This window comes from Thalassophryne amazonica, chromosome 7, assembly GCF_902500255.1.
Source record: "Thalassophryne amazonica chromosome 7, fThaAma1.1, whole genome shotgun sequence".
Classification (NCBI taxonomy): Eukaryota; Metazoa; Chordata; class Actinopteri; order Batrachoidiformes; family Batrachoididae; genus Thalassophryne; species Thalassophryne amazonica.
In genome coordinates, this window is record NC_047109.1 from 62147015 (window position 1) to 62174034 (window position 27020).

The window sequence follows — 27020 nt, forward strand, 5'->3', positions numbered from 1 at the left end:
CCAACGCTTATCCACTAGAACATCACCTTCCTGGCATGCACATAACTGGCACTCATCGTGCTTGTGCGTGCTAAAAATAAATTATTCAAAATATAAGTTACTGAACCAGCAAAACAAATAAAAAGACTGGGACTCATAGTTTGGAAAATACACTATGCTGTGGTCCTTTGTAGCGGATAGAAGGTCGGGTCTGTTGTGTCTCTGGGGATGGTGGAGGGCCACATTACCCGCATGCAGGGGCTAATATGCAAGTCAGGGTGCAGCTGCCACTGCTGTCATAATAACCTCACTCTTCATGTTAGTAATATTTTCATGAGGTGATGTTCCCTTTGTTGTCACCTCTCACTCCTGTTTCAGAATTTGCAAAAAGGCTGTTATCACCATACTCACTCAAATATGTGCAGATGATCAGAAAAAAGCAGTTAACTGAAATGAAATGTGAGCTCTTCAGACATGTGAACATTAGCCTTTGTGTGGTGTGACAGTCTATAATGGATAGAGATTCTGATAAAGATCTGATAAGTCACAACATGACAAAGAGCTGTGTTTGCGAGCTGTATAATCCTCTTATATCTGTCATTTTGAAACACACACAGACCTTTGCCATCATCGTGTGTGGTTTGATAAAACTACTGTATTTTCAGGTGTGTAAGTTTCACTGGTGTGTAAGTCACACTTTTTTTCTGTATTATCAGCGCTTTAATTTCAGATTTTTGTGATTTTTTTGTCATGCATTTGTTATTATTGGTATTTATTCTTTTATTATTTGAGTTTATTTTGTTCCTGTGAAAGTTCTATATCAACTGCTATAAGTATTATTATTTTTAAAAAACAAATGTGATTTTTCAGTAAGTTGCAGTACTTCCAAAACTAGTTTAAAAAAACCCCTGTGACGTATGCTCCTAAAAATACAGTACTTCTCACTAAAGTTAAAAATGACATTTTGGGTGGTGTTATACAAAAACTACAAAACACATTTGTACAGAGGGTACAACGCTTCCAAATTAAGACAACACAAGCAAACACGATAACAGGTGGGTAACTTTTTTAAAAAGTTTCGAAAATGACAAAATGCTTGCAAACTCAGAGAACATGAACAAATATAACCTGCAATACATGCAACAATTTAATATCATAATGTGTCTGCTGCAAATTCACACAAAGAACCGATGCTCTGAAAGTAGCTACAACATAACAGAAGTGCTGGTATCACAAAAAGAGGTTTCTGCATGGATGACTTTAAAAGACCATTTAGTGCATTGGGACACTCTGTTAGTGTGTAGGCTCTCAGTTGTCCAGGTGGTTTCCATAGTAGAGAAGCTTGAATCTTCAACTGGACTGGGTTGCTTGACGCGAGGACGTTTCGCTTCAAATCGCAGAAGCTTCCTCAGCTAAAATTCTTGCTCTGGAAGTCTGACTTCTGTCTGACTCTTGTAGAGAAGAATAAAACAGAAGCCAACAAAAGCTGGAGTTTTAAACCTAACCAGACCCCTTCTACTGAGAGGCTGACTGCTATAGGCTAGTGACTAAACAATAGCTCTAATTAGCAACTATTGTGCTCTAGTTAGCACACCTAATGACAGGACAGCTGTCCCTCTAATGATGGAATGGATGCCTTTCTGATGGCTCCCTTGATGACATGAATGACTCATTACCATGAACAAAAGACTGAAACTCCTTTGACCTGAGTACCCCATTGTAAACAGGGGATAAAGTGTGTCTCAGACCCCCTCCCCGGTTAAGGCTGGGTTTCAAACGTTTCACAAAGAATGCTTCCTTGACCCCTCTCTCAAACCATTTCTTCTCTCTGGCTAATATTTTAACTTCCTTGTGCTCAAACGTGTGGTTAGTGTCTTTAAGGTGCAGATGAACCGCAGACTGAGGTCCACTGGTGCCCTCTCTGCGGTGCTGGTATAGCCTTTTGTGTAAAGGTTGCTTCGTTTCAGCAGTTTCAGCTTCGTTTTAGCATACTCCTGCTAAATAAGGGAGAGACACTCCTCTTCTTCTTGTCTCCGTCTCCTGTCTGTCTGGTCTCTTTGTTCTCTGGGACTTCTGCACTTTGTCCAGGGACCATCGTGGGTACCCACATACTGTGAGGGCTTTCTGGACACGTTGTTGTTCTTTAGCCCTTCCCTCTGCAGTTGTGGGCACCTGTAGGGCTGTGTTAAACACAGAGTAGGGGAAAAACTACAGAGGATCTTCAGACAGCACAAAATCCCAGTTTACTTTAAACTGGTTAACACCTTGAGACAGAAATTAGTTCACCCTGAGGACATGATCCCTAGTTACAAACAGAGCAATGTAGTGTATTCTATCAGATGTCAGGAAAACTGTAACGAACACTACATAGGTGAAACGAAGCAACCTTTACACAAAAGGCTATACCAGCACCGCAGAGAGGGTGCCAGTGGACCTCAGTCTGCGGTTCATCTCCACCTTAAAGACACTAACCACACGTTTGAGGACAAGGAAGTTAAAATATTAGCCAGAGAGAAGAAATGGTTTGAGAGAGGGGTCAAGGAGGCATTCTTTGTGTTTGGGGAGGGGGTCTGAGACACACTTTATCCCCTGTTTACAATGGGGTACTCAGGTTAAAGGAGTTTCAGTCTTTTGTTCATGGTAATGAGTCATTCACGTCATCAAGGGAGCCATCAGAAAGGCATCCATCCCATCATTAGAGGGACAGCTGTCCTGTCATTAGGTGTGCTAACTAGAGCACAATAGTTGCTAATTAGAGCTATTGTTTAGTCACTAGCCTATAGCAGTCAGCCTCTCAGTAGGATTGGTCTGGTTAGGTTTAAAACTCCAGCTTTTCAATCAATCAATCAATTTTTTTATATAGCGCCAAATCACAACAAACAGTTGCCCCAAGGCGCTTTATATTGTAAGGCAAGGCCATACAATAATTATGTAAAACCCCAACGGTCAAAACGACCCCCTGTGAGCAAGCACTTGGCTACAGTTGTTGGCTTCTGTTTTATTCTTCTCTACAAGAGTCAGACAGAAGTCAGACTTCCAGAGCAAGAATTTTAGCTGAGGAAGCTTCTGCGATTTGAAGCAAAATGTTCTCGCGTCAAGCAACCCAGTCCAGTCGAAGATTCAAGCTTCTCTACGACACTCTGTTAGCTTTATCTCTACTTGAGTAAAGCTGAGTAAATTTATTTATTTGATTTATTGATAATTTTACACATAATTATTGATTTATTTATTTCAGCATTTTGTTTGTTATGTGTCGACGCGGGTTGAGGAGCGGACCTGCGTCAGACAGAACCCAGCGCTACAAATAACCAGAAAAGCGGTTCCAAAAACAATATATTTATTACACCCACTGTGCATAAAAGGTGTAAAAACAAAAATAGCGTCCTTCTGGTGGAGTGACTGTTGGCACGCTCTCCAGCGCCCGCAAGGATCAAAGCCCGGCGCTCCTGGACTCACTACCACCGCCAAACACCCCCCAGGTGGACACGACAAACTGACTCTCTGTGAAGCAAAGAAGAGGTGAGGTAAGTCAGCAGTTACAACAATATCTTTCAAAAGACACACGCTATCAGCAACACATTCAGGTCTGTATCTTTTTTAACTTTATGCAAATGAGCAGCTTCTCACAACAGGTGGAGGATCACTTATCCGCACGCCACAGCAGTGAGAAGCAAGCTGCACAATTCTCATCACAATTCAAGTATACTGTGTAACAAAACACCAAGTTACTATCAACAATTAATCAAACACTTAATCACCTTTGATGTGTGCTGACGCCATGTGTCCTCACCCTTCCTTGCTTCACGGGCTCGATGTGTCAAACCCAGGCGCGGTCCTCAGCGTCTCACAAACGAACATCACAAGGTCGAGTTCCCGGCAGTTCTGCTTGAATCACACATGACTTAAATGCAGAACGCCATCCAATTATCTGCTTCAGCTGAAAGTCTTTAAGGTTGCATGTGAGCACCCGTCACAGGTGCTACACATGATGTTGATAAGGGTGAGGACTCTTCAGCCAGCACCCTCTCCACAGACAAATCAGTTTCCATGCCACCTGAAGAGCAAAGAAAAGAAAAGAACACCAAAATATCCAGCCACACCCCCCAACACACAACATTGTTGTTGCATTTGCAGGCAGAAGCCTCATTATTTGCAAAATGTCTGAGCACTTTGTAACATGTCATCAAATTAAATTGTTGCATATGCTGCCTGCAGGTTATATTTGTTTGTTCTTTGTGGTTGCAGGTGGGTTTTGTTTTTTGCTTGTGTTTTTAAAGCATTTTCTGCATTTGCTAATGTTCTCTTAATTTGCTAATGTCTTAATTTGGAAGTATTTTGACCTTGATTGGCAACTGTGGATTTACTGTCTTATCAGTCAGAAGTGTGTGAGCTCCTTAGAAGTAAATTATTGGTAAAATACTGAAGCTGATTTTGGAAGCAGAAAACAGAATATTTACAGAGGAATCTTTCAAATGGTGATACAAGCACCAAATTCAGCACAAATAGACATTACTCGTGGCCACTTAAATTTTCAATAGTCAGCCAGGTAGGGGTCAACTGAAGAATTAGAATTCAACCCCATAAAAAACAATCAAACATTAGGTTATCATCCTTGACATCAGAAAAAAGTGATGAGTGTTTTTTTTCTTAGAAAAAGGTAGCTACATACAATAACATTTTAAACCTGAAAAATGACACATGCAGCACCTGCATACCAAGTGAGGAACTGAAAATATCAGCTTTTTTTAAAAATAAGTCTTGTTTCCTTGTTGAAAACAGTCAGTGTACTGCACGCTAGTAGTCTGCTAAACATGCATACTGTGTGTGAGTGAGACGGAGCAACTAACTGCGTGGTTGTTAATGACAACAAACTGCATGTTCCGGGCCTGGCTTCGTCCGTCTTTGGCCAAAGCATACTCACCACCTAGTGAATGTGCCGGTTCTTGCATCAGCTGTACTGCAGTGTGTACTGTAATGTGTTTTTCAACCTGGAAATTTGTTTTCTGACATGTAAATTTGGTTTGCACTTCCCAGCCAGCACATGCACGCACAGAGGTGTTTACATTTTTATTTTAATCTTGTCACTATTGTATTTTTTGGTTCTTCACTAATGGTTTGCATCACTCTAATGTAGTCTACTCATATTCTAAATGTTCTATAATAATGTGAAATGATGTTGACTCCCTCTGAAAGGGAGACCAATCCAATGCAGGTTACCTCTCCAGCCAAGACGGGTACGCATTTACAGCTGGGTGGACTGAAACAATGCAGATGAAGTGCCTTGCACAAGGACACAGACAGGTAGCACAAGCGGGATTCGAACCCAGGTCTACATATTGACAGGTCAGCTCCTCATTCACAGTTACCTGTTCCATTTTCAAAATCCATAAATAATTGGACACATAAGAATTATTATTAAAACAATAAGTAACAGTAAACAATATTGGGAAAACTGCACAGTGCAACTTATGTCTGTTGCACCACCATTCATACCATCATGCTTCAAGGGGGGCAAAGAAGGATTTTATTACAAGAAAACAGACCAAATCTAGGCTCAGTTCTCCTCTGTGAATTCTGGTAAACTGCAGCAGAAATTTCATATTTTCTTTTGAAGAAAATCCTGTTCCACTCCAACATGAAGCTGTATAACTAGATATGTAAATCACAGCTGTGCTGTATATAAAATGGCTACAATTCTTAAATGGTAAATATGTTTTTTTTTTAAACCTCTTGAATTAACGCTGAAACTCTATACTACAAGTGCATCATGACTGTTTCCTTCCACCTCCGTCATGGTGCCGTACAGAGGTAAAATTACCAGAGGTGTCAAATCTGCCTTCAGAAAGTAAAAACCCTCCCATGTGTTGCTTCTACCTGTGCACCAAAAACAGGTGATCTCAATAATTACCTCATCCACCTGCCTGAAGAGCTGAACTAATTACAATCAGCTGGTTTATTGGGAAGATGGAACAAATATGTAGCTGGACTTTTACTTTCTGAAGATGGATTTGACACCTCTGAAAATTACACAATTTATGTCAATGTTCAGATACTTATGGACCCAACTGTAACTACTCTATTTAATAGTTTAATCTAGTACAATGCATATTATAATGAAGACCGTAATAGAAAGGAACAGGACATTGGCCGCTATCAGCCATTACTCACTGCCATCACATTAGATGTTAGACTAACATCCATTAGTACCATTAGCCCACAGTCCTCTGCTTTTCAGTCTGTCCTAAATGTACGGCCTTTTTAAAAGCATCGCAGTATAGTCTCAATTTCCACCAGTTTTCAAACAAAATTTTGTGTATCAAACATAATGTAAGCAGCAGGACAGGATTAAATAGAGCATAAAGTTAATTTGTTGTTGCCACAATGCATTCGATTCATACAGCTTTAATAGTATTGTTCATTTTGCTGCATATTTAGGGGCGAAGTGTTCGTACCTGGTTATGTCTGGGGGGCATTAAGTCTGACTAATGAAATGACTCTATCCTCTGTGGTGTTTTAATCTATTCACTGGGAAGGTAATTGAGGAGCCCACAGTATGTGCATTAAGACAGCTCCAAAGGACAGCTGTCACTAAAGCAATTATAATGACAAAGGTTAATTAATTCTCTCACTTTTTACCTGATACCAGACATTCACAATAACTGAGTTTTCATTTCCAGAGGAGTAATGGTGTTTTTCAGGAGAGTAATTTATTTGTTATTTTAAAAAACAACACAACGACCATTTTCTGATAGAGCTTTTTAACGTCAGTACCTCACACAAAGTGACACTTTGCGATGGGTTCACTTCCAGATTTGTAATGATATGATCTGAAATGACAATTTGTTGGATTTCTAAAATGGATACTTGCTGGAATCTTATTCCATGCTGCAGGTTTGGTCGGTCAGAAGTCACTTGAGATTTGTTTTTTTTTGTTTGTTTGTTTGTTTTTTACAAATTCATTTCAGACCTCATGTTTTATACCTATAGGACAAGTGCACTTTTTTTTTTTTACAACCTGACTGATGTTCAGCCGTCAGCAACCAATTGGCCTCTGGGTGCTTGACTCTCATTCAGCGATTTCACTTTACAGGAGAAATCCCAATTCCTACAAATTGCTGCAATGAAAATACATGGGCATCAGTGGGACACCTAGAGTTCTAAATGAACTCAAACCACCTTTTCAAACCCTTAGAACTGCACAGGGTCATTATTAACATCTTCATTTAATTAATATTTACATGGCATGGCAGCATGTGTTGCTGATGATCTTATGAAATTTTGTTGGGGATGTTGACTTTGTGACAGATACTTGGGGAGACTCTATGTTGCTTTTTTTCTGGCAGAAAAGTGCCAAGAGGGCACACAGAAGTGCTTCATCTCAACACATTCTTTAAAAAAGCAATCGTCCTGGGATTTGCTTCTACAGTATGACAACAATAAACAGCTAACAATTAACTTATAATGTGTATGCGATAAAAGCACTTACCCTCAGCAGGAACATAGCAGCTGCAAACACAGATGAGCTTTTTTGTATGTATTTTGATAGATTTTTTGTGTGACGTATCAATTGTCTGTAGACAGAAATGACAAAAACAACCTTCTACTTCTGTTTTCTTGGTTGTCAGGGTGATGAATTTAACCCCATCTGATTGGTTGCAGCAGACACAGCAATGGCATAACCAACTCCTTTCTGATCACTTCAGAGATTTTCAACTGAAAGAGCTCAGAGCAGCTGCACAAAAAAGACAGAGTGCAATGAAATGAAATGGGACTGGTGTCCTATCCAGGAGAGTCCTAGACTCTCATCTTCTTCATGCTGTGGAATCTGGATGTAAGCATCGGTGTCTCAGGATTTAGTTATTCTATTATGAGCATATGACAGGTTTTTATAACTTTTGTGACAGCCGCTCTGCTCACTCTCAACCATTCTTTCATAAACTCATTTTATCATAAAAGGATTCCTCGCAAATGAGGCATTCGTCAAAGATGAGTAGACACTCAGAGGTTTGACTGTGAATGTAGCAAGAAACAGTCCAAAGCTAAATGTGATCCTTCTAGCTTTTCAAGCAGATGCTCCCCCTTTGGCTGGTAGAGCGTAATTCTCATAAGCAAGACGTTAGGAGACCAACTCCTACCAGAAGCAATATATTCGCTTGGTTACATAACAATTATTTTAATATGATTATGGTTGTAAAAATGTGAACTTATTCTTTAAACCTAATATCTAAGGAAACATCTATGATTAGAAAAATGAAGCTCTTCTTTTTTCCAGCATATCTGGGGTCAAGCGGAAGAAAAGAACACATAATAATTACCATGCCACCCACCTCAGACAACATGAGCAGAACCAGAGAACTTTCTAATCCACCTAAATGTCAGCACAGCCTTCACAGCCCTCCCTCCGTGTGGCTCTCCACAGACTGCCAAAAGGCCAGTGGTTAGTCATCTGTTTACTGCTGCAGCTGCTGGGTGTCATTGGGACTCTGAAGGAGAAATCCCATGATTCTCTTTGCCATTTCTGACAGCTCCTGCCCAGACCACATTAATCAGGGATTGTGGGTGAGCTGAGGGACAGACAGCAGGCACAGACCAGGATGACTGAACTGAGGGAGAAGATCTGGGCCCAAAGATAACTTAAACACTGAGACTCTACTGGGTCACGATGATGTTTCCTTGCACAAACAGAGCTTGTTAAATGGACATCTTCTCTGAGGGAATAAGGTAACATATTCACTCAGTAAAAATTTTATACACACAGTGAAACACATATTTTTAGTATTTTTAAATACTGTGCTGGACAAGTAATAAAATTGGAAGTAGATGTTCAAATGTGAGGCATTAAACTCCTCTACTGACCAGTCTCCTCCATATGCACAAACCCAGTGCTTTGAGAAATGGGAGAAAAACACAAAGAAAGAAAGAAGCAAGCAAATATTGCAGTCAAATGTTTGGTTTGGCTTAAGTTTGTTTTTCATTCTACCACCATAAAATCTCAAAAAATAAAAACTGTAAAAGCAACATGGAATCAAAACCACATAAAACAACCGTTGACGATTAAAAACATGAAATAAAAACAAGCAAAACTTACATGTGGCCAAGTTTCAGACCCTCATTGACCAAACATTCATAACACAGCTACTGTTTGACTTTCAGTCTAGAAAAAAAACAAAAACCTGGAAGCTAGCTGGAAGATTAGTTTTGGGGATACACACACACACACACACACACACACACACACACACACACACACACACACACACACACACACACACACACACACACACACACACACACACACACACACACACACACACACACACACACACACACACACGACATGTCTAACACATTAAATACCCTAAAACGCCATAAGCGTCAGTTTTTTCTGGACTACTCTGTATGTCTCAGTCTCAGCAAAATTTCAAAGCATAACTTAAGCACATCTTAAAAGAACTAAGTAATTATACGTATATATGAAAATATTTGAGTTGACTTATTGAACACCTTAGCAGGGATCGTGGCCATGTGGTTAGTGCTCTTGGTTTCGGTGCAGAAGGCTCTCGGTTCAAACCCCACCCCTGCCACATTTCCCCATGTAATGTGGAGTTGTGCCAGGAAGAACATCCAATGTAAAACGTGACAGTTCAACATACAGATCCGCCTCAGATCTGCTGTGGCGACCTTGAGTGAAAAATAAATGAGCAGCTAAAGGAACTTACTTACTTAATGAACACTTTAATTTAATTGTAATCATGAGGTACAAGTAGCATATCATCAAAACTCTTAAGTTCTAGGAGCAAGTGACATTTAAGTTCATGAACTCAAAAATTTTGTGGCAGTTGATTGCCTCAATATTTTTGAGTTCTGCTAACTTGTTCGGCTGTACAGTGCAACAGGAAGAAACCTCAAGCAGACTAGACTCAGTGGGATGACCAGCTGCTTTGGCCATACTACCAATAACTTGTTTGACCTTTACCTTGGAGACCAAACATTCAACACAGTCAAAACTATTCCATTTATTAATCATTTTATTTCATCCAATAATTTGCATCATTTTGTACTGAAATTGAAGCAACTTTAAATTTTGACCCCTGTACAAACTGAAATTGACCTTTGTCACCATTTTTGCTGTTTTTACCCCATAACTCCGGACCATTCCAACACAGATAGTCCAAACTATACCTTTTTGGAATCGTTATGATCAGACAAGTAATGTGATAGTGTTTTCAGGATGATTGGAGCATTTTAAAAGTTTGACCTCTGTGTAATTCTTCATTGACCCCTACCTAGCTAGAGCTACCACCCTGGGATGGCTATCATGCATTTTTGTGTAGGCCATGATACACTGAGGCTGGATTCAAAGCGTTGTTTATTCCCCTTTAATGGTACCGATTTGGTCAAAATTGATGAGTGGCTCATGGACTACCTGTAGCCCTCACATGCCCCATTCCTGGAAGGATCTCGGAGGATGGCTGATGGATGGACCGAAGGCTCTATGATGCTCCAAACTGCGATGTCAGCGCCCAGGTCCTGGTTACTGGTTGCCCTTCTCCTCATCAGCAACTTGACCTCGGACAGAGAACAAAGCAGAAATCAGTCAGCCAGAAGAGTAACAATCAACTAACAAACAGTGCGAACATGTTTTCCTGCACAGAGTCCTCTTCAATAACATTCCCAGAATTTATATGTGAAGAGACAGAGTTGTTCTCTGCCATTAAAGGCAGCTATTGAAGTTGGAGGGAAAGACATTGATTCAGTACAACTAAATCTGTGTTCATTATAAGACAGAGAGAACAGATTAGTTTTTAATATGGATTTAAATAACTCCACGGAATCAGACTGTTTTATATCAGTGGGCAGACTATTCCACAGAAAAGATGTACAATAAGAAAAAGCTCTGTGACTTCTTTACCTTTGGAACACACAGTAATCCTGCATCCTTAGAACGCAGGCCGTGTGCTGGCATATGCTGTTTAATTAGATCTGCTACAATGGGAGGCACCCATTCAGGGTCTCCACAGTAGAACCAGCACAGATCTGCATTGGGATTTGTCAGAAGTTTTACACCAGATGCTCTTCTTGTCATATTTCTAGTTTTAGCTGGAGAAACACACACAGCCCCATGTCATCCAAAGAGGTCTCCCATCCAAGTAACAGCCACCACCCACTCTGCTGAGTTTCTGACAGGATCAGATTTAGACAGAGCAAAGTAGCTGCAGTGAAAAACCAAGAATAATATGGTCAGACTTTCATCTTCTGTCTAGAATTCACTCATTTGGATCCTTTGAAGACCTTTGATGCTTGTTTGTGGCAAGCCAGAAAATAAGACATTACAATAATCAATTCTAGATGAAACAAAGGCATAAGACATTGTTTCTGCATCCGCCATAGATATAATAGGGCAGATCTTTGTGAAATTATGTAGATGACAATAAGAATTCTTTGTCATTTCTTTCATGAGCTCTAATGATCCACCATATCAAAAGATCCCACACCTAATATCCTTTATTTTTTTCAAAGTACTTCAAAAATTGTATTGGGCAGTAAATGCAAACAACTTGTGGATGATTACGCTTGAAGACATTTGGCCACAGTATCAAATAGGAGTTTTGGATTATGCTTATTTTGCTGATTAGATCATAATAATAATAATAGTAATTATAAGCCCTCTTTGCAGATGATAATGCATGTTTTTACTCTAATAAAAACTTCTCATTTTGAGCTACGCCATTTACACTCCAGACTCCAACACTTACACTTGAGATGTGGTAGGTGTTTGTTAATCCAAGGCATTTCCAAGCTGATATGGAGCAATTTTGCAGTAAGTGGAGCAATCGAAACCAATAGATTAGTCTGCCTTGTATTCAGGCTAGATGAACTAATGTGATGCTTAGATGATGTGCTGGCATCTAGTCTCACTGGGCAAGATAATGATACTTCCAACCTAATAATTGAAGGATTCGAAACTGCCGACATTAGAGAGGCCATATCAGTATCTGAAATGGTAATACTATGAGCCAGGTCCATATCCAAAGAATTACCACTGCACTATTTTGATCCTTGGACAAAATCCAAACATTTCTAAAACACCCAAAAACACTTTGTTCGGGGATCCAAAGGCTTATTAACATGATGGTTAAAATTGGCAACAAACAAGATCTTATTAGCATGAGTCGCCAAATCATGAAATAGATCACTGAATTTCTGAAAGAATTTGGAATAACGGCCAGAAGGCCTATGACAAAATAATACAACTGACGTCCGATTGACCATTGCTCCTAGCGGCCTGAGAATTGAGCATGCCAGTAAGCCATTAAAAAAAAGGTTTTAGATTACATCTGCCTTGTTTAGTACCATGGGCAAAATGAGTAAACATGTACGCAGATGGACAAACTTTAATTAAAGACAGGTGTCCATTTGGTTGCAACCACATTTCATATAACTGGGAGGATAACATAAAAAGGCTGTTCCAAAATTATAATAGTTATCAGCAATTCAAAGCATGTCTGCTTGAAATCTGATGTCACTGATTGATGGTCCATATTATATATTGCAATTGATAAGATTTCGGTGTCCTTACTGTCGTCTTCATCTCCAGTTTAATCCACATTGGTTGCTATTGTAATGAAAGTCACACTTGGCATGTGTCAGACACATGATGGCTGTTCAGTGTCTGAATGCTGCAACTGCAGAGCTCTGACTCCTGGGAATATAATAAAATCTCTTGATTTTATGTGTATTCATGTAATTTATATTTATTAGTTTATATATTAAAAAATGACACAAGGTGTGCTGGTAGATGACAGCTTGTTCAGCCAAACAAACCATTATAAAAAACATGCATGCACATACATAAAAGTTCACACTGAATGTGCACTTTAAAAGTCATGTCCAAAACAGTCACTCAAAATGCAATGTGTAGTAAAAGGCTTTAACAAAGACAGATGATGTGGATATACTCAGCAGCAGCCAAAACGCTACCATGCAAATATATGCTTGCAAGACTCCTGCGCGTGATGCATGCGCATGTTTGACATGATGTGTAGTGTGTTTCAGGTGGGATGAGTCATCTGAGTTTACTTTTTGGAGGTGATTTACAGATTAATTTAGACTTGTATGTGTCTGCGAGTGTTTTTACTTTCTGTCAATCAGCTGCTCAGAAGGTAACAAAAGGAGAGTCACCACAGATCTTTTTGCATAACCCCACAGAGGGAGCTTTACGTACCTGACGTGAAAAGTCATAGACGTAACAAAACACAGTCGGAATCCAATCTGAGCAATTAGACCAAAACAGATTTGCAAAAATCCAATTTGAATCACATTTGAAACTACTGTCAGATCCTGCACACGCTCCTTATACAGTCGCGTACCAGCTCTCCTTCACAAGGGTCCGACCCTCGAACTCCCTACGGGTATCACCCGGCGGGGCCGCTCAAAGGCTGGTTAAGCTGATGGTGAGGAGATTCGTCTAGCTGCTCACTGCCTCCATCCGGACATCCACCCTGCTGAAGCTGGACTTGCACCCCGGTTGAATAGCCTCCACTGGAACCAGGATACAAGCCAGCCACGTCCGTTAACGGCAGCTCTCACTCTAATGGATCAGGGCTCTTGGAAAGCTAGAATTATGTTTTAGCGGTCCGTACAAGGGACCTCAGGGATGTGTTTATTTTCGTTAACCCAGATCAACCTTTAAGAGCGGTTTGATGTTGTACACCCAATGTACTTCATTTTTACACCTTAAGGAGATTTAATAATCCAATGTCCAGAATCGGCACTTTAACTGCAGTATAGGAATTTATTGCAGAATATGCAAGTGCAGATAACATAGTTACAATGGATTATATTTCAAATGATAATACAAAACTGATTAGAATATAATTAGAAATTTGATTGGCAGATAATCATTTAATTCTAACACACTAACCTAATCACTCACTTTAATGGGGATTGACCTAATCTCCTAAAAGTCCTTTTGAGGTGAGAGTATGAGGATCTGAGATCGTGCTCCCTGGCCATGGGATTTTGATCTCGGCTGCGAATGAGGTTTGAAATGGATTTGGAAAAATGGATGACATGCGATTTTTGACTGTCCAGACCTGCAGCATGGAATCAGATTCAAATGGGACATTCACATAAATCGGGTATTTGCCGGCAGTCTGCACAAGGACCTACTGGATTTGCCAGATAAAACATTGGAACCAGGAATTGCCTTTTTTTTTGGATGTGTTGCGAGATCTGCTTGTGCAAATTGATCACTTATGAGGTGAGAGTATGAGGATCTGAGATCGTGCTCCCTGGCCATGGGATCTTGATCTCGGTTGCGAATGAGGTTTGAAATGGATTTGGAAAAATGGATGACATGCGATTTTTGACTGTCCAGACCTGCAGCATGGAATCAGATTCAAATGGGACATTCACATAAATCAGGTATTTGCCGGCAGTCTGCACAAGGACTTACTGGATTTGCCAGATAAAACATTGGAACCAGGAATTGCCTTTTTTTTTGGATGTGTTGCGAGATCTGCTTGTGCAAATTGATCACTTATGATATTATCCAAAGTGTTAATGAGCACTAACTTTTTATAACATGAACCTCTAAAGGTTTTATGAGTGCGCTGATGGGGACAGGACGCACTCTCAGTATGAGACATTTCCCTCCCTTTCACACATTACCATCACCATAGTTGTCTTGCCTCAGTTTCATCTATTGGATTCCACACTCACATTAGGTGTCTCTCATCATCTGCTCCACGGTGATGTGGTACACTTAAAAATACATAATTTCTATTCAGTATTAGAACGACATACGAGGTCTATTAGAAAAGTACCCGACCTTATTATTTTTTTCAAAAACCATATGGATTTGAATCACGTGTGATTGCGTCAGACAAGCTTGAACCTTCGGGCGCATGCGTGAGTTTTTTCACGCCTGTCGGTTGCATCATTTGCCTGTGAGCAGGCTTTGAGTGAGGAGTGGTCCAGCCCCCTCGTCGTTGTTTCATTGCCAGGAAATGGCGGAATGATTTGGGCTTTTTTTCCATCAGAATTTTTTCAGAAACTGTTAGAGACTGGCAGCTGGAAACCATTAGAAAAGTTTATCTGGCTTTCGGTGAAAATGTTACGGGCTTAGTAGAGAATAAGGAGTGTTACTGTCGCTTTAAGGACGGCCCCGAGTGGCTGTGGGGTGCGCTGCACTCCGAAGCCGCCATTGACAGGCTGAACGAGCATTTCATTTCTAAACGGATGGCTGTCTGGATCCGTGACCATCGTGTGCACTTTCTCTGGTTATCACAAGAGCTGGACATCAACCATTTTCCGGCAGATTTCACTTTTAACAAGAGATTTTGTCATGGAAAGCCGAGCGGAGGCTTTGCGCGTCACGATGGATTCGCTACTGGAGCGAGACAAAACCACCTCCGTTTTGGTCTCACAGGACGGCTTTGAGATGGCGTTCAGACAGCTGTCGGTGGTTTTTCCATTGAGTGATTATCCGAGAAATTGTGGATGAGCCTGGACATGCCAGAACATGTCCTGTGAGGCTTCATCACGGTGTTGCTGTGCGCCATGCGGCACCGCCGCGACGCGCGAAGCCTCTGCTCCTCTTTCCATGACAAAAACTCCTGTAACAGTGGAATGTGCCATTCATTTCCAAACTGGACGCTGTGTTTTATCCGGGACGTCGTCTGACTAGCACAGGAATTGTGAAAAGACGTGGACATCAGCACTTTTTCGGCACATTGAGACAGACGTGCAGAGGAATTCCGCACGTCGCGGCGGTGCCGCATGGCGCAAAGCAACGCCGTGATGAAGCCTCACAGGATATGTTCTGGCATGTCCAGGCACATCCACAATTTCTCAGATAATCACTCGATGGAAAAACCACCGACAGCTGTCTGAACGCCATCTCAAAGCCGTCCTGTGAGACCAAAACGGAGGTGGTTTTGTCTCGCTCCAGTAGCGAATCCATCGTGACGCGCGAAGCCTCCGCTCGGCTTTCCATGACAAAATCTCTTGTTAAAAGTGAAATCTGCCGGAAAATGGTTGATGTCCAGCTCTTGTGATAACCAGAGAAATGGTACACGATGGTCACGGATCCATACAGCCATCTGTTTAGAAATGAAATGGTCATTCAGCCTGTCGATGGCGGCTTTGGAGCGCGGTGCGCCCCACAGCTGCTGGGGGCCGTCCTTAAAGCGACAGTAACACTCCTTATTCTCTACTAAGCCCGTAACATTTTCACCAAAAGCCAGATAAATTTTTCTAATGGTTTCCAGCTGCCAGTCTCTAACAGTTTCTGAAAAAATTCTGATGGAAAAAAAGCCCAAATCATTCCGCCATTTCCTGGCAATGAAACAACGACGAGGGGGCTGGACCACTCCCCACTCAAAGCCTGCTCACAGGCGAATGACGCACCCGACAGGCGTGAAAAAACTCACGCATGCGCATGAGGGTTCAAGCTTGTCTGACGCGATCACACGTGATTCAAATCCATATGGTTTTTGAAAAAAATAATAAGGTCGGATACTTTTCTAATAGACCTCGTATATGTTTTTGTTGCTAAAGCTATGTAACTTTTTTAGAAGGGTCTGACAATTTATAACGTAACACTAATAAACACGTTTTTTCTTGCATGGAGTTTTTCAAAAGATTTTGGGTAATTTGGGGGCGCTGAATCCGAATCTGGTGTTAGTTTTTTGCCAATCACATCACGTTTTTGAGATTTGAAAACATATTTTTCGTCTCAAGCATTGAAGCAAAAGCTGCAGTCTCTTCAGGGCCATAAACTTTATTACGGCTCTTGTTCACATTTCGTGAAGCTGGTTTGAAAACTATGCTTTTTAAGCTGCTTTTGTGTGTGATTAGTGGTGTCAAACTCATGAGTGAATGAGCAACTTTTGCAAAATCCATCAATATAGAACATGCAGACTGCAAAGAAACATGATATGATAGAGGAAATCTGAGCTCTGATTTGGATTCAGCACCCCAAAATTACCCTAAATCAGTTCTCAATGTCCATGCAGTGTAATCATTTAATGAGATTTCAGTACGACATGATTTAATGTTTCATTATTGATTGAATGTCAGAAACTCTGTTTACATTGTCATGTACCAGGAAGTACACCTGAAGAGATGAATTTATATATTTCTAAACAACCACCAGCACTGAACACAGCCATGGAGAGCTACTCTGGGAACTCAGCTGAGCTGTGCCAAGTTGTACACGGTGTGAAACGGCATCGAAATCTGCCAGGTGTGAGAGCGGCTTTACAACTATATTTCCATGTGTAATTTCTCATGCATATCCACAATTTGTCATGATTGTACTTTTTCAAAATCCTCTGCTGAACATTTCGAAGCACATTTGAAATATGAGTTCCTCGTGAATACATATTAACCTGATTTGCTGGAACACAAATTTGGACAGGTCGATTACAGGGTTGATGTGGGATCTTGAGGACTGGATCACTTGCTCCAGTATGTGTCAGTGAGCCCGTTTAAATACACACTAAAAACCGATCATTATCTGATTACTGGAGTTATCGGATTATTCAAGTGGCCATGTTATCCGCAAAATGTGTTATCCTTTATTGGCTAACAAGTGTTATCTATTATGAGAAATCTGATTCACACATCTCATTTTCTCCCCAGTACGCCAATTTCTTTGGTACATGCATACCATTAATCTAATTTTATTTTGTTCTTTTACATCTGCGCATGTGTAAAAGCAATTGGGACTCACATTTCCAGAGGTACAGCAGGATGCACTGTTGTTTCGTCTGGGCTCATAACATCCTTCTTCAAAGTTCCATGAATGCTGTCCGAGACATTCTGAAGTTTTTTTCTCCATTGTGCGGCTGTGAATTCCTTGAGCACCACTCTCACCTATCAGTCCTTACTCTAAACATGGATCCAGCTGGCTCCCTTACATTGGACAGAGTCCTTTGACAGTCCGTTATGCATCCCAAAAATTTGTCAGGATGCACAAGGGATGCAAAAAACACCTTTATGTGTTGTTTCCGCATTCTAAACAGCAAATTTCTTGGCGATCTATGTGGTTTATAGATATATATGCCGGATTTGAGTGGAGTTTGCCATGATCTGAAAGCACAACGTCATATTTCCCCACTTTTCGTATGACGAGACATCAAACAACTCTGCCGCAGCTCCTCGCTGAGACGAGCGTGAGCGCTGTCTTTTTCAACTCAGTGTGTGTGTGTGTGTGTGTGTTAGCAAAAACCTTAATATGTGTTTATGATCCATGTGATAACTGATGGCATTTTAGCTCACTGAAATAGTGTATAATATGACCCCTTTAAAATGCCGTTTTAATAATGTTTTAAAATTTGAGTAGTATATTAGTTTGGACATTTCTGTGTTCAGATTCTGGCAAATTTTAAGTTTGTTCATGTTTTCTTTTTTTTTTGTTAAAATGTGATCAGTTCAGATATTACATTTGACCTGCAAGATATCAAGATGCTGCAGAAAAAGCTGATCGCCGTTGTTCTGAGTCCTTATGGATTATCTCACCATCACTAAGTGCATCTTTACATCTGATGCACAATAACACATTGAAGGTTCCTTCAGATGACACCAGCTAGTGCACAAATTTGTGCATGTTTACACTTGTAAGATTTTGTGCATAATGAGGCGGCATTGTCTCAGCCGCTTTAATTCTGTGAAGCAGAACAAACTCTCCCTGGCACATTTGGGTAGGGGTGGAGACGTATCAGAGTCACTTTATTGAGATGAAAGAACTGGCCCAAACAGCAAACGGAGACATTAGTCATTCCTTCTTCTCGCTGACAGAAACATGCTCTCAATTTACGAGTCAGGTGCTTCCAGTGGTTTCTGCCAGCCTTGTTCCTGCACATCATAAATTCCTCTTTATGCTCAACCATCCCACAGGCACGCCCCTCTATTCTTTGACCCGCCTTGTCGCAAAATACACCCCGTGTCGACATATTGAATGTCATCCCGGCTGCCATTAACAGTTACTGTGCTACATATGCCGTCGTGCACTCTCTGGAAAAGCACTGAATTTAAATAGACAGCAGTGATTGCACCCCTAGGTGCACATTTGTACTTTTTACAGGTTTTCTGTCGGCACTTTAATTTATTCTTTCAGTGATGTTGACTCTACAGAGCTCTCACTTACGTTGTGCTCATTTCCTCTAAACGTTTCATGTAGAGCCACTGGCTCCCAATTTATGTAATGAAGGTTTAATAGCCAATTGAAACATCCAATATCATTAGCAGCCAGTGTTACCCTGTGCAGAATATGGCTTTTTGATAACGAGAGGTGAAACTGTTTGATAGAAGAAATGCATGATTTGCACCTGCTGTTTAGTGCCAAGAACTTGTACATTTTAACCATATCTGTTCTCTTTCTGTCTCTTAAAATGATAAGTTCAGGGAGTTAGCTGCTTTATTTTGCCTTTGTCTCATTTTTCCATTTGTCAGAAACAGCTTTAATTCGTGAAGGATGATAACTGCAGGGTGTACAGACATTGTTTTGCCGTTACCAGGGCACTGTGGCTGTCATAATTCCTAAGCTTTGGACAAACTCATTAAATTTTTTTGAACTTTGATGCACCAGTTCACTCAAAACAGCAATATACGTGTCTGCTCCCTACTAGATGGTTAATGGATGTGGTTGTTACTGAGAGAAACAATCCATTTCCACACAGAAATGTACTAAATCAGAGAAATAAACAATTTTCTTTTGAGCTGTTTAACAACAGTTACGTACTAAAGCTCAAATTACCCAGTCAGAACTCCACCCAACACTGCAGAAAGGATCTGATATGATTGTATCTGAAGCAGACACTTCTTCATTCTCTCTCTGGTTTTGTCAACATACTGTATGTTTGATTTTGAAGTTGTATGTAACTTTAAATTTGCTTGTCTTTTTGTTTCATTTCCAAAGTCGAGGTCTGGTGACCATCAAGGCCTGAAATATATTTGTTTTTGTAAGTGTGCCCAATGAGCTCCCCATTTCCTGATTGGTGTCTTTTCATTCTCTCCTGGTTGCTCCCATAGTCCAAAATATATGCCGACTGACGCAAACATAACTATAGAGGTGGGACCATAATAGGATGGGTCTACCTATGACACCTTATTTGATGGGAGAGTCTCTAACCTCTCTGTAACCCTTAATGAGATAAGTGGATGGGACTTGAACTTTTGCATAAAACCGGATGTCAATGTGTCTTCCAGTAGTCTGAATCATATCTCTAGAATTTATCTGGATGATCCTTTTTGCTATCCAGGTAAGTTTGTCTTCATATATCTATGGTTTAAACAAACAAACAACAACCAGTCAATCAATCAATCAATTTTATTTATATAGCGCCAAATCACAACAAACAGTTGCCCCAAGGCGCTTTATATTGTAAGGCAAGGCCATACAATAATTACATAAAAACCCCAACGGTCAAAATGACCCCCTGTGAGCAAGCACTTGGCGACAGTGGGAAGGAAAAACTCCCTTTTAACAGGAAGAAACCTCCAGCAGACTGTAGCAGAGACTGTTTTTAACAGGCTGTGTTCACAGTGAACATGCACATGCACTTAGTTTTCTCACAGTGGACAGCGGTTGCTGCCTTTACTGTGACTGCATCAAAATGAACAGTTATCACTTAATTTATTAGATTTTTCACAGTTATATCAATGACAACACTTATAAATGTGCACAAAACTGAGCATCCAGCAGAGACTAACATGCTGTGTGAAGAAATCAAGTGCATACCCATGTCTTCTTCTATGGCTGTCAACGGCAGCTGGCATCATTATTGTTGCATTGCTGCCACCTTCTGCACCAGTCTGTTATAGCAGTATTAAGTCCTCTCGATGAGTCCAGTGTCCTTCAAGTCTTTTAAAAGCTAACACTTCCCCCTCCCACTTGACAATATGTCTAAAATACTTCCTACAGAAACTTCTTTCAGACCTATTCTTCTAAATTCTGAGAGAAGCGCTTGCCTTTCTCTGGAATATTTATTACATGAGAACATGCTGCACTGTGTCTGGCTATGAACATTCCAAACATAGTCCATCCTGATGCTTGAAGAGAGTACTGTTCAAGAAAGTATGGCCAATTCTCTGTCTAGCAAAAGTGACTTCATCGTTTCTTTTCCACCCCTTTCTTCTACAACTATTTACTGAATCTGTCACTCTACTAGCTATTGAAAATAAATGCCTACCCTTAGTCTCCTGCCATTGTGTTAATTTCCCTCCATATAATACACTTGCCTTCTGCTTTGAAAAGATTGATACTGATGTTTACGAGGTCTGTCCATAAAGTATAGGTCCTTTTTATTTTTTTCAAAAACTATATGGATTTCATTCATATGTTTTTACGTCAGACATGCTTGAACCCTCGTGCGCATGCGTGAGTTTTTCCACGCCTGTCGGTGACGTCATTCGCCTGTGAGCACTCCTTGTGGGAGGAGTCATCCAGCCCCTCGTCGGAATTCCTTTGTCTGAGAAGTTGCTGAGAGACTGACGCTTTGTTTGATCAAAATTTTTTCTAAACCTGTGAGACACATCGAAGTGGACACGGTTCGAAAAATTAAGCTGGTTTTCAGTGAAAATTTTAACGGCTGATGAGAGATTTTGAGCTGATACTGTCGCTTTAAGGACTTCCCACGGTGCGAGACGTCGCTCAGCGCTCTCAGGCGGCGTCATCAGCCTGTTTCAAGCTGAAAACCTCCACATTTCAGGCTCTATTGATCCAGGACGTCGTGGGAGAACAGAGAAGTTTCAGAAGAAGTCGGTTTCAGCATTTTATCCGGATATTCCACTGTTAAAGGAGATTTTTTTAATGAAAGACGTGCGGACGGGTCCGCGCATCGGCTCGCAGCCGCCGCGACGCTCCGCCACAGGAAAAACACCTCTGTTGGAAGCCTTAAGGACAAGTTGGAACATGTCCAGCTGTTAAACAATTTCTCATATACTCACTCCACTGAAAGCCATCAAAAGCCGCCAGGATTTTACAAATGGTTATCAACACGGAGGTGTTTTTCCTGTGCCGCCGCACCGCATCGGCTGCGTCCCGACGCGCGGACCCGTCCGCACGTCTTTCATTAAAAAAATCTCCTTTAACAGTGGAATATCCGGATAAAATGCTGAAACCGACTTCTTCTGAAACTTCTCTGTTCTCTCACGACGTCCTGGATCAATAGAGCCTGAAATGTGGAGGTTTTCAGCTTGAAACAGGCTGATGACGCCGCCTGAGAGCGCTGAGCGACGTCTCGCACCGTGGGAAGTCCTTAAAGCGACAGTATCACCTCAAAATCTCTCATCAGCCGTTAAAATTTTCACTGAAAACCAGCTTAATTTTTCGAATCATGTCCACTTCGATGTGTCTCACAGGTTTAGAAAAAAATTTGATCAAACAAAGCGCCAGTCTCTCAGCAACTTCTGAGACAAAGGAATTCCGACGAGGGGCTGGACGACTCCTCCCACAAGGAGTGCTCACAGGCGAATGACGTCACCGACAGGCATGGAAAAACTCACGCATGCGCACGAGGGTTCAAGCATGACTGACGTAAAAACATATGAATGAAATCCATATAGTTTTTGAAAAAAATAAAAAGGACCTATACTTTATGGACAGCCCTTGTATGTTTTCATTTGTCACAGCTTTTGTGGCTAACCTATCCACCTTCTCATTTGTTGGGATACCTATATGCGATGGAACCCACAACAATGTTATCTCAACCCCTTTCCCTGACACATCCCTAATCGCCAAAAGAATGTCGTAAATGAGGTCTTGCTGACTCCTGGATGAACATGTCCCAATACTATTGATAGCTGACAGTCAATTCAGTGTGCACTGTTTTGCACTGCATTTTGTTAAATGTATTTAAGTAATGTCACTGTGTGTGCGTGTTTGTGTGTGTCTCGGTGGGGGAGAGGGGCACCGTGTCATGGTGGGTGCGCTGTATATTTTCCTGCTTTTTTGTCCTTTGCCAATCATACCTTTGGGCACTATATCGCACCATTAGGAGCTATATGGCACCAGCTATATGGAGCAATAAGGTAATATGTAGCACCAAAGGTGGTTCCCCTGTGATTTTAAGCCAAAATAAATAATAAATATACGGCGCATCCGGAAAGTATTCACGGCGCTTCACTTTTTCCACATTTTATGTTACAGCCTTATTCCAAAATGGATGAAATTCATTTTTTCCCCTCAAAATTCTCCACACAATACCCCATAATGACAATGTGAAAAACTTTTCTTTTTTAGATTTTTGCAAATTTATTAAAAAAACAAACAAACAAAACAAAACTAAGAAATCACATGTACGTAAGCATCCACACCTGTTAGAGCTTGAGAGGTGCTGCAAAGAGGAATGGACAGAACTACCTAAAGATAGGTGTGCCAAGCTTGTGGCAAGAAGACTTGAGGCTGTAATTGCTGCCAAAGGTGCATCAACAAAGTACTGAGCAAAGGGTGTGAATACTTATGTACATGTGATTTCTTAGTTCTTTTTATTAGGACGCCAAGGGTGTAATAAAATCATCTGTCTGTCTTCTAGCAAGATTACATCTAAACTACTGCACAGATTTTTATGGAATTTTCACCACAGTTAGATATTAGAACAAGGAAGACTCCATTAAATTCTGGAGGTGATCTGGATCCAGATTCTGGATCAAGTTTCACTTTATATTGGCTTTGAAGGATTACACAAAAACTACCTCTCACCAAATTTGCACCACAGATTGATATAGGGCATGGAAGACTCCACTGAATTTTGGAGGTGATCCAGACCTGGATTGGCAGATGTCAGAAATCTCTGATTGCTCCTGTTTTTTAATAAATTTGCAAAACAACAAAAACCCCAAACTATTTTCATGCTGTCATTATGGGGTATTGTGAGTAGAAAAAAAAAAATTTACTCCATTTTGGAATAAGGCTGTAACATAAAAAAATGTGGAAAAAGTGAAGCACTATGAATACTTTAAGGAAGCACTGTACATTTTAGTGCTATTTTCCACCATTTGCTTTTTTTGTGTGTGTGATCTATTTCTCCATGTGTAAGGTTTTTTTTTTAATCTTAATTTTAAGTTGGCATCAGTATGCTGCTCTTTTTTTGAGGAGGATGTAAAGATATGAGTATCATTTAAATATCTAAGGTGGAACTGTGCAGCTGAAAAGAAGCAGAGTTATGTTTATTTTAAAGGTAGCAGTGCAGAAAATGATGTGCATCTCAGTCTTAACTGAAGGTTTTATTTACAGTATTGCAGCAAATATTTGCTTAAATTCGATTCTGATGGGAGTCTCCACAGACATGACTTACCAAGCACCATCAGATACCTCAAAACTTCTAACACAACACAGAATTAAAACAGAAGTATTGTTATTCCACTTTTCCTCCCACAACAATCGAGACTTGATGAAGATTGTTTGTGGCAGCTGCAGTAATAAGAAAATATCGATGGACGTCATTTCGTTGTTTACCACAGTAGGTTCATGCATAGACATGGATGTGATTCCAACAACACTATCAGAGAGGTATATTCACTGGAACAATCCCACTGCAGAGAACACCATTCAAAACATGTCTGCTTATTCCATTACGCCCTCTAATGCACACTGACAGATTCATCTTATTTGCATTGACATTTACGTGTTTGCAATGATTACCAGAGACTGATTGAAAAAGACAGAAAGCAAGATTGAGATGGAAATGCACTATCAAAAAAACAAAAACAACAACAACAAAAAAACTAAATTAGCAAGAGAAAACATTAATAAAATTCTTTTCTGGTCCTTGTGTGGGATCCACTGTATTTACATAAATACAATCAGTACATTTTATGTCTGGCTGTCAATGTTAGAAGCTATGCATATAATACGAGTATTGCAAGCCAATAAATGCTCTCATAAAGACCTTGATCTGCTCATTGGAGCAGTATCAGCCTCACGACAAGGACATGTTAATTGTAATAATGCCTGTCAACACTTCAGCGTGGAAGTGTCTCTTCTCTATATTTGTTCAAAAATCTGACATTAGTCAGGACCCCGTGCCCTGTCTCTACATTTTTTTTTTAACTTCAACTCGTGATCACCCAGTGGGAAGATAGGGGGTGTCACTGTGGTAGTTGTAGTCTGGACACACCTTCTGCACCAGCTTGTAGTCAGTGCTGTAGAAGGTAATGAAGATGCAGATGACTTTGAAGGGTTTGGAGCACAGCCAGGAAACGTGGCTCTGGGTCTGCTCCTGGGGACAGCTCTGCGATGGGTCGTGGGCACACAGTGAGTTCCTGGTGCCCTTCTCCACCTTCTCGTACTCCACCCTGCAGTTGAACAGCTTGGTGTCTTTGGACTCCAGAGCTGTCTGCTGCTGCTGCTGAAGCTGGTGATGGTGGTAGTACTGCTGGTGGCGCTGCTGGTGGACTTGGAACTCCACAGCTTTGGTCGGTGGAACGAGCCCCACAGACACATTGCCCTGGCCAGTGGAGTTATGGCGGAAATAGACACTAAATGTCCCGTTGCCATGATCCACAATTTTTCCTGTGATGAGAAGGTTGAGCTTCACTGTCTTGATGTTGGAATGAAAGTCACCCCAACCAAACATCTTCTTAAACTTGCCAGTCTTGACGATGGGCCTCCGTTTTGTCCTGGACCGAGGGTCATGGGGGTTTGAAGTGTTGTAAAGCCAGTTCCAGTGTTCCTGTTTGGAGAACCCATCTGCATCATCATAGTTCAGGTCCAAAGAGGTGATATTTTCTTTGGTGTAATGGCTCTGAGACAACAGGCGGCTGAAGGAGAAGGCCTTGCTGCTTTCAGTCCAGTAGGTCTTCACTTTTGGTTTTGAGCTTTCCCTCAAGTCTGAGCTTCTTGAAGTTGAAGATTCAGCACTGGTAACCTACACAAACAAAGAAAATGACCAAAAGTTAATATAGCAGTAGAAACCACTCCACATGCAGACCACTGAGGGTACAGAATCATCTACAGTTACCTCTGTTTGAATTATACTGTGGTGATTTTGGAAGAATATTTAAACTGTCTCTGCTAAGAGCAGGAGCTTGCACAAAAATAAACACAAGTGAGCCAGATTGACCCTCAGTTATGGCCTAATTAAATTTTCCAGAATTGCCCACATTTGATGTACAGCAGTGCACAAAAAATTATTATTTTAAAATAAAATTATTACTGGTCAACACTATTTTTCTTGCATAGAGTGTTTTCAACAGATTTTGGGTAATATGGGGGCACTAAATCCAAATTGGGTGTTAGATTTTGCCAGTCACATTACATTTTTGAGATATGAAAACATATTTCTTGTTTCGCATTGAAGCAAAACCTGTGGTGTCGCACACCTCTTCAGCACCATAAACGATATTACGGCTCTTGTTCACATTTCGCGAACCTGGTTTAAAAACTATGCTTTTGAAGCTGCTTTTGTGCATGATTAGTGGCATCAAACTCATGAGTGAATGAGCAACTTTTGTGTAATCCATCAATATGAAACATGCAGATTGCAAAACAATGTGATGTGATAGAGGAAATCTGAGCTCAGATTCAGCACCCCAAAGAAATGCAAGAAAAAAAATCTTTTTTTTTTTTTTTTGTTGTTGTTGACCAGTGATGATGATGATGTTGATGATGATTACTGTTATTAATATGCATATGTCACGGACATGAATGAGCGAAGCTCGTCAGCATCTCACCATGTCATTTAGGATCTTCAGACTTTATTTTGAGTAAATGCTTCAGGGGACCCAGACCCCCCGCCTTTTTAAGCATTTTTCTTTATTTGCCTCTCACATGCCTGGAAAAGCTCCTCGCCATCTAACCATGTCATTTAGGTCCTTAAGACTTTTTTCAGTAAAATGGTTCTTGGGAGCATGAGCCTGACTAAAACCTTTTAACTTTTAGGGGAGCTCCCCCCCCACACCCCCACCTTTTCCTTAAACATTTTCCATATTTTGCCTTTCAGCTTCTAGAGGGGCTCTTCCCCCCATACTCCACCTTTTTAAGCATTTTTCTTTTTTTTACTTTTCAGCTGACCCCCTAATTACAGCCCTCT

The 27020-nt window shown here is 40.8% G+C and overlaps 1 protein-coding gene across 1 annotated transcript in view; it reads right to left on the minus strand.

Moving 5' to 3' along the window:
• Positions 1–8433: 8433 nt before the first annotated feature.
• The window catches only part of LOC117514030 (neurexophilin-1), a 47524-nt gene continuing 28937 nt past the window's right edge, over positions 8434–27020 (minus strand). Inside the window, exons 2-3 of the mRNA XM_034174311.1 lie at positions 25047–25856; positions 8434–8444 (exon numbers count right to left, since the gene is read on the minus strand). Coding sequence (XP_034030202.1) covers positions 25053–25856 — 804 coding nt within the window. The 3' untranslated portion in view covers positions 8434–8444; positions 25047–25052. The remainder of the gene's footprint in view (positions 8445–25046; positions 25857–27020) is intronic.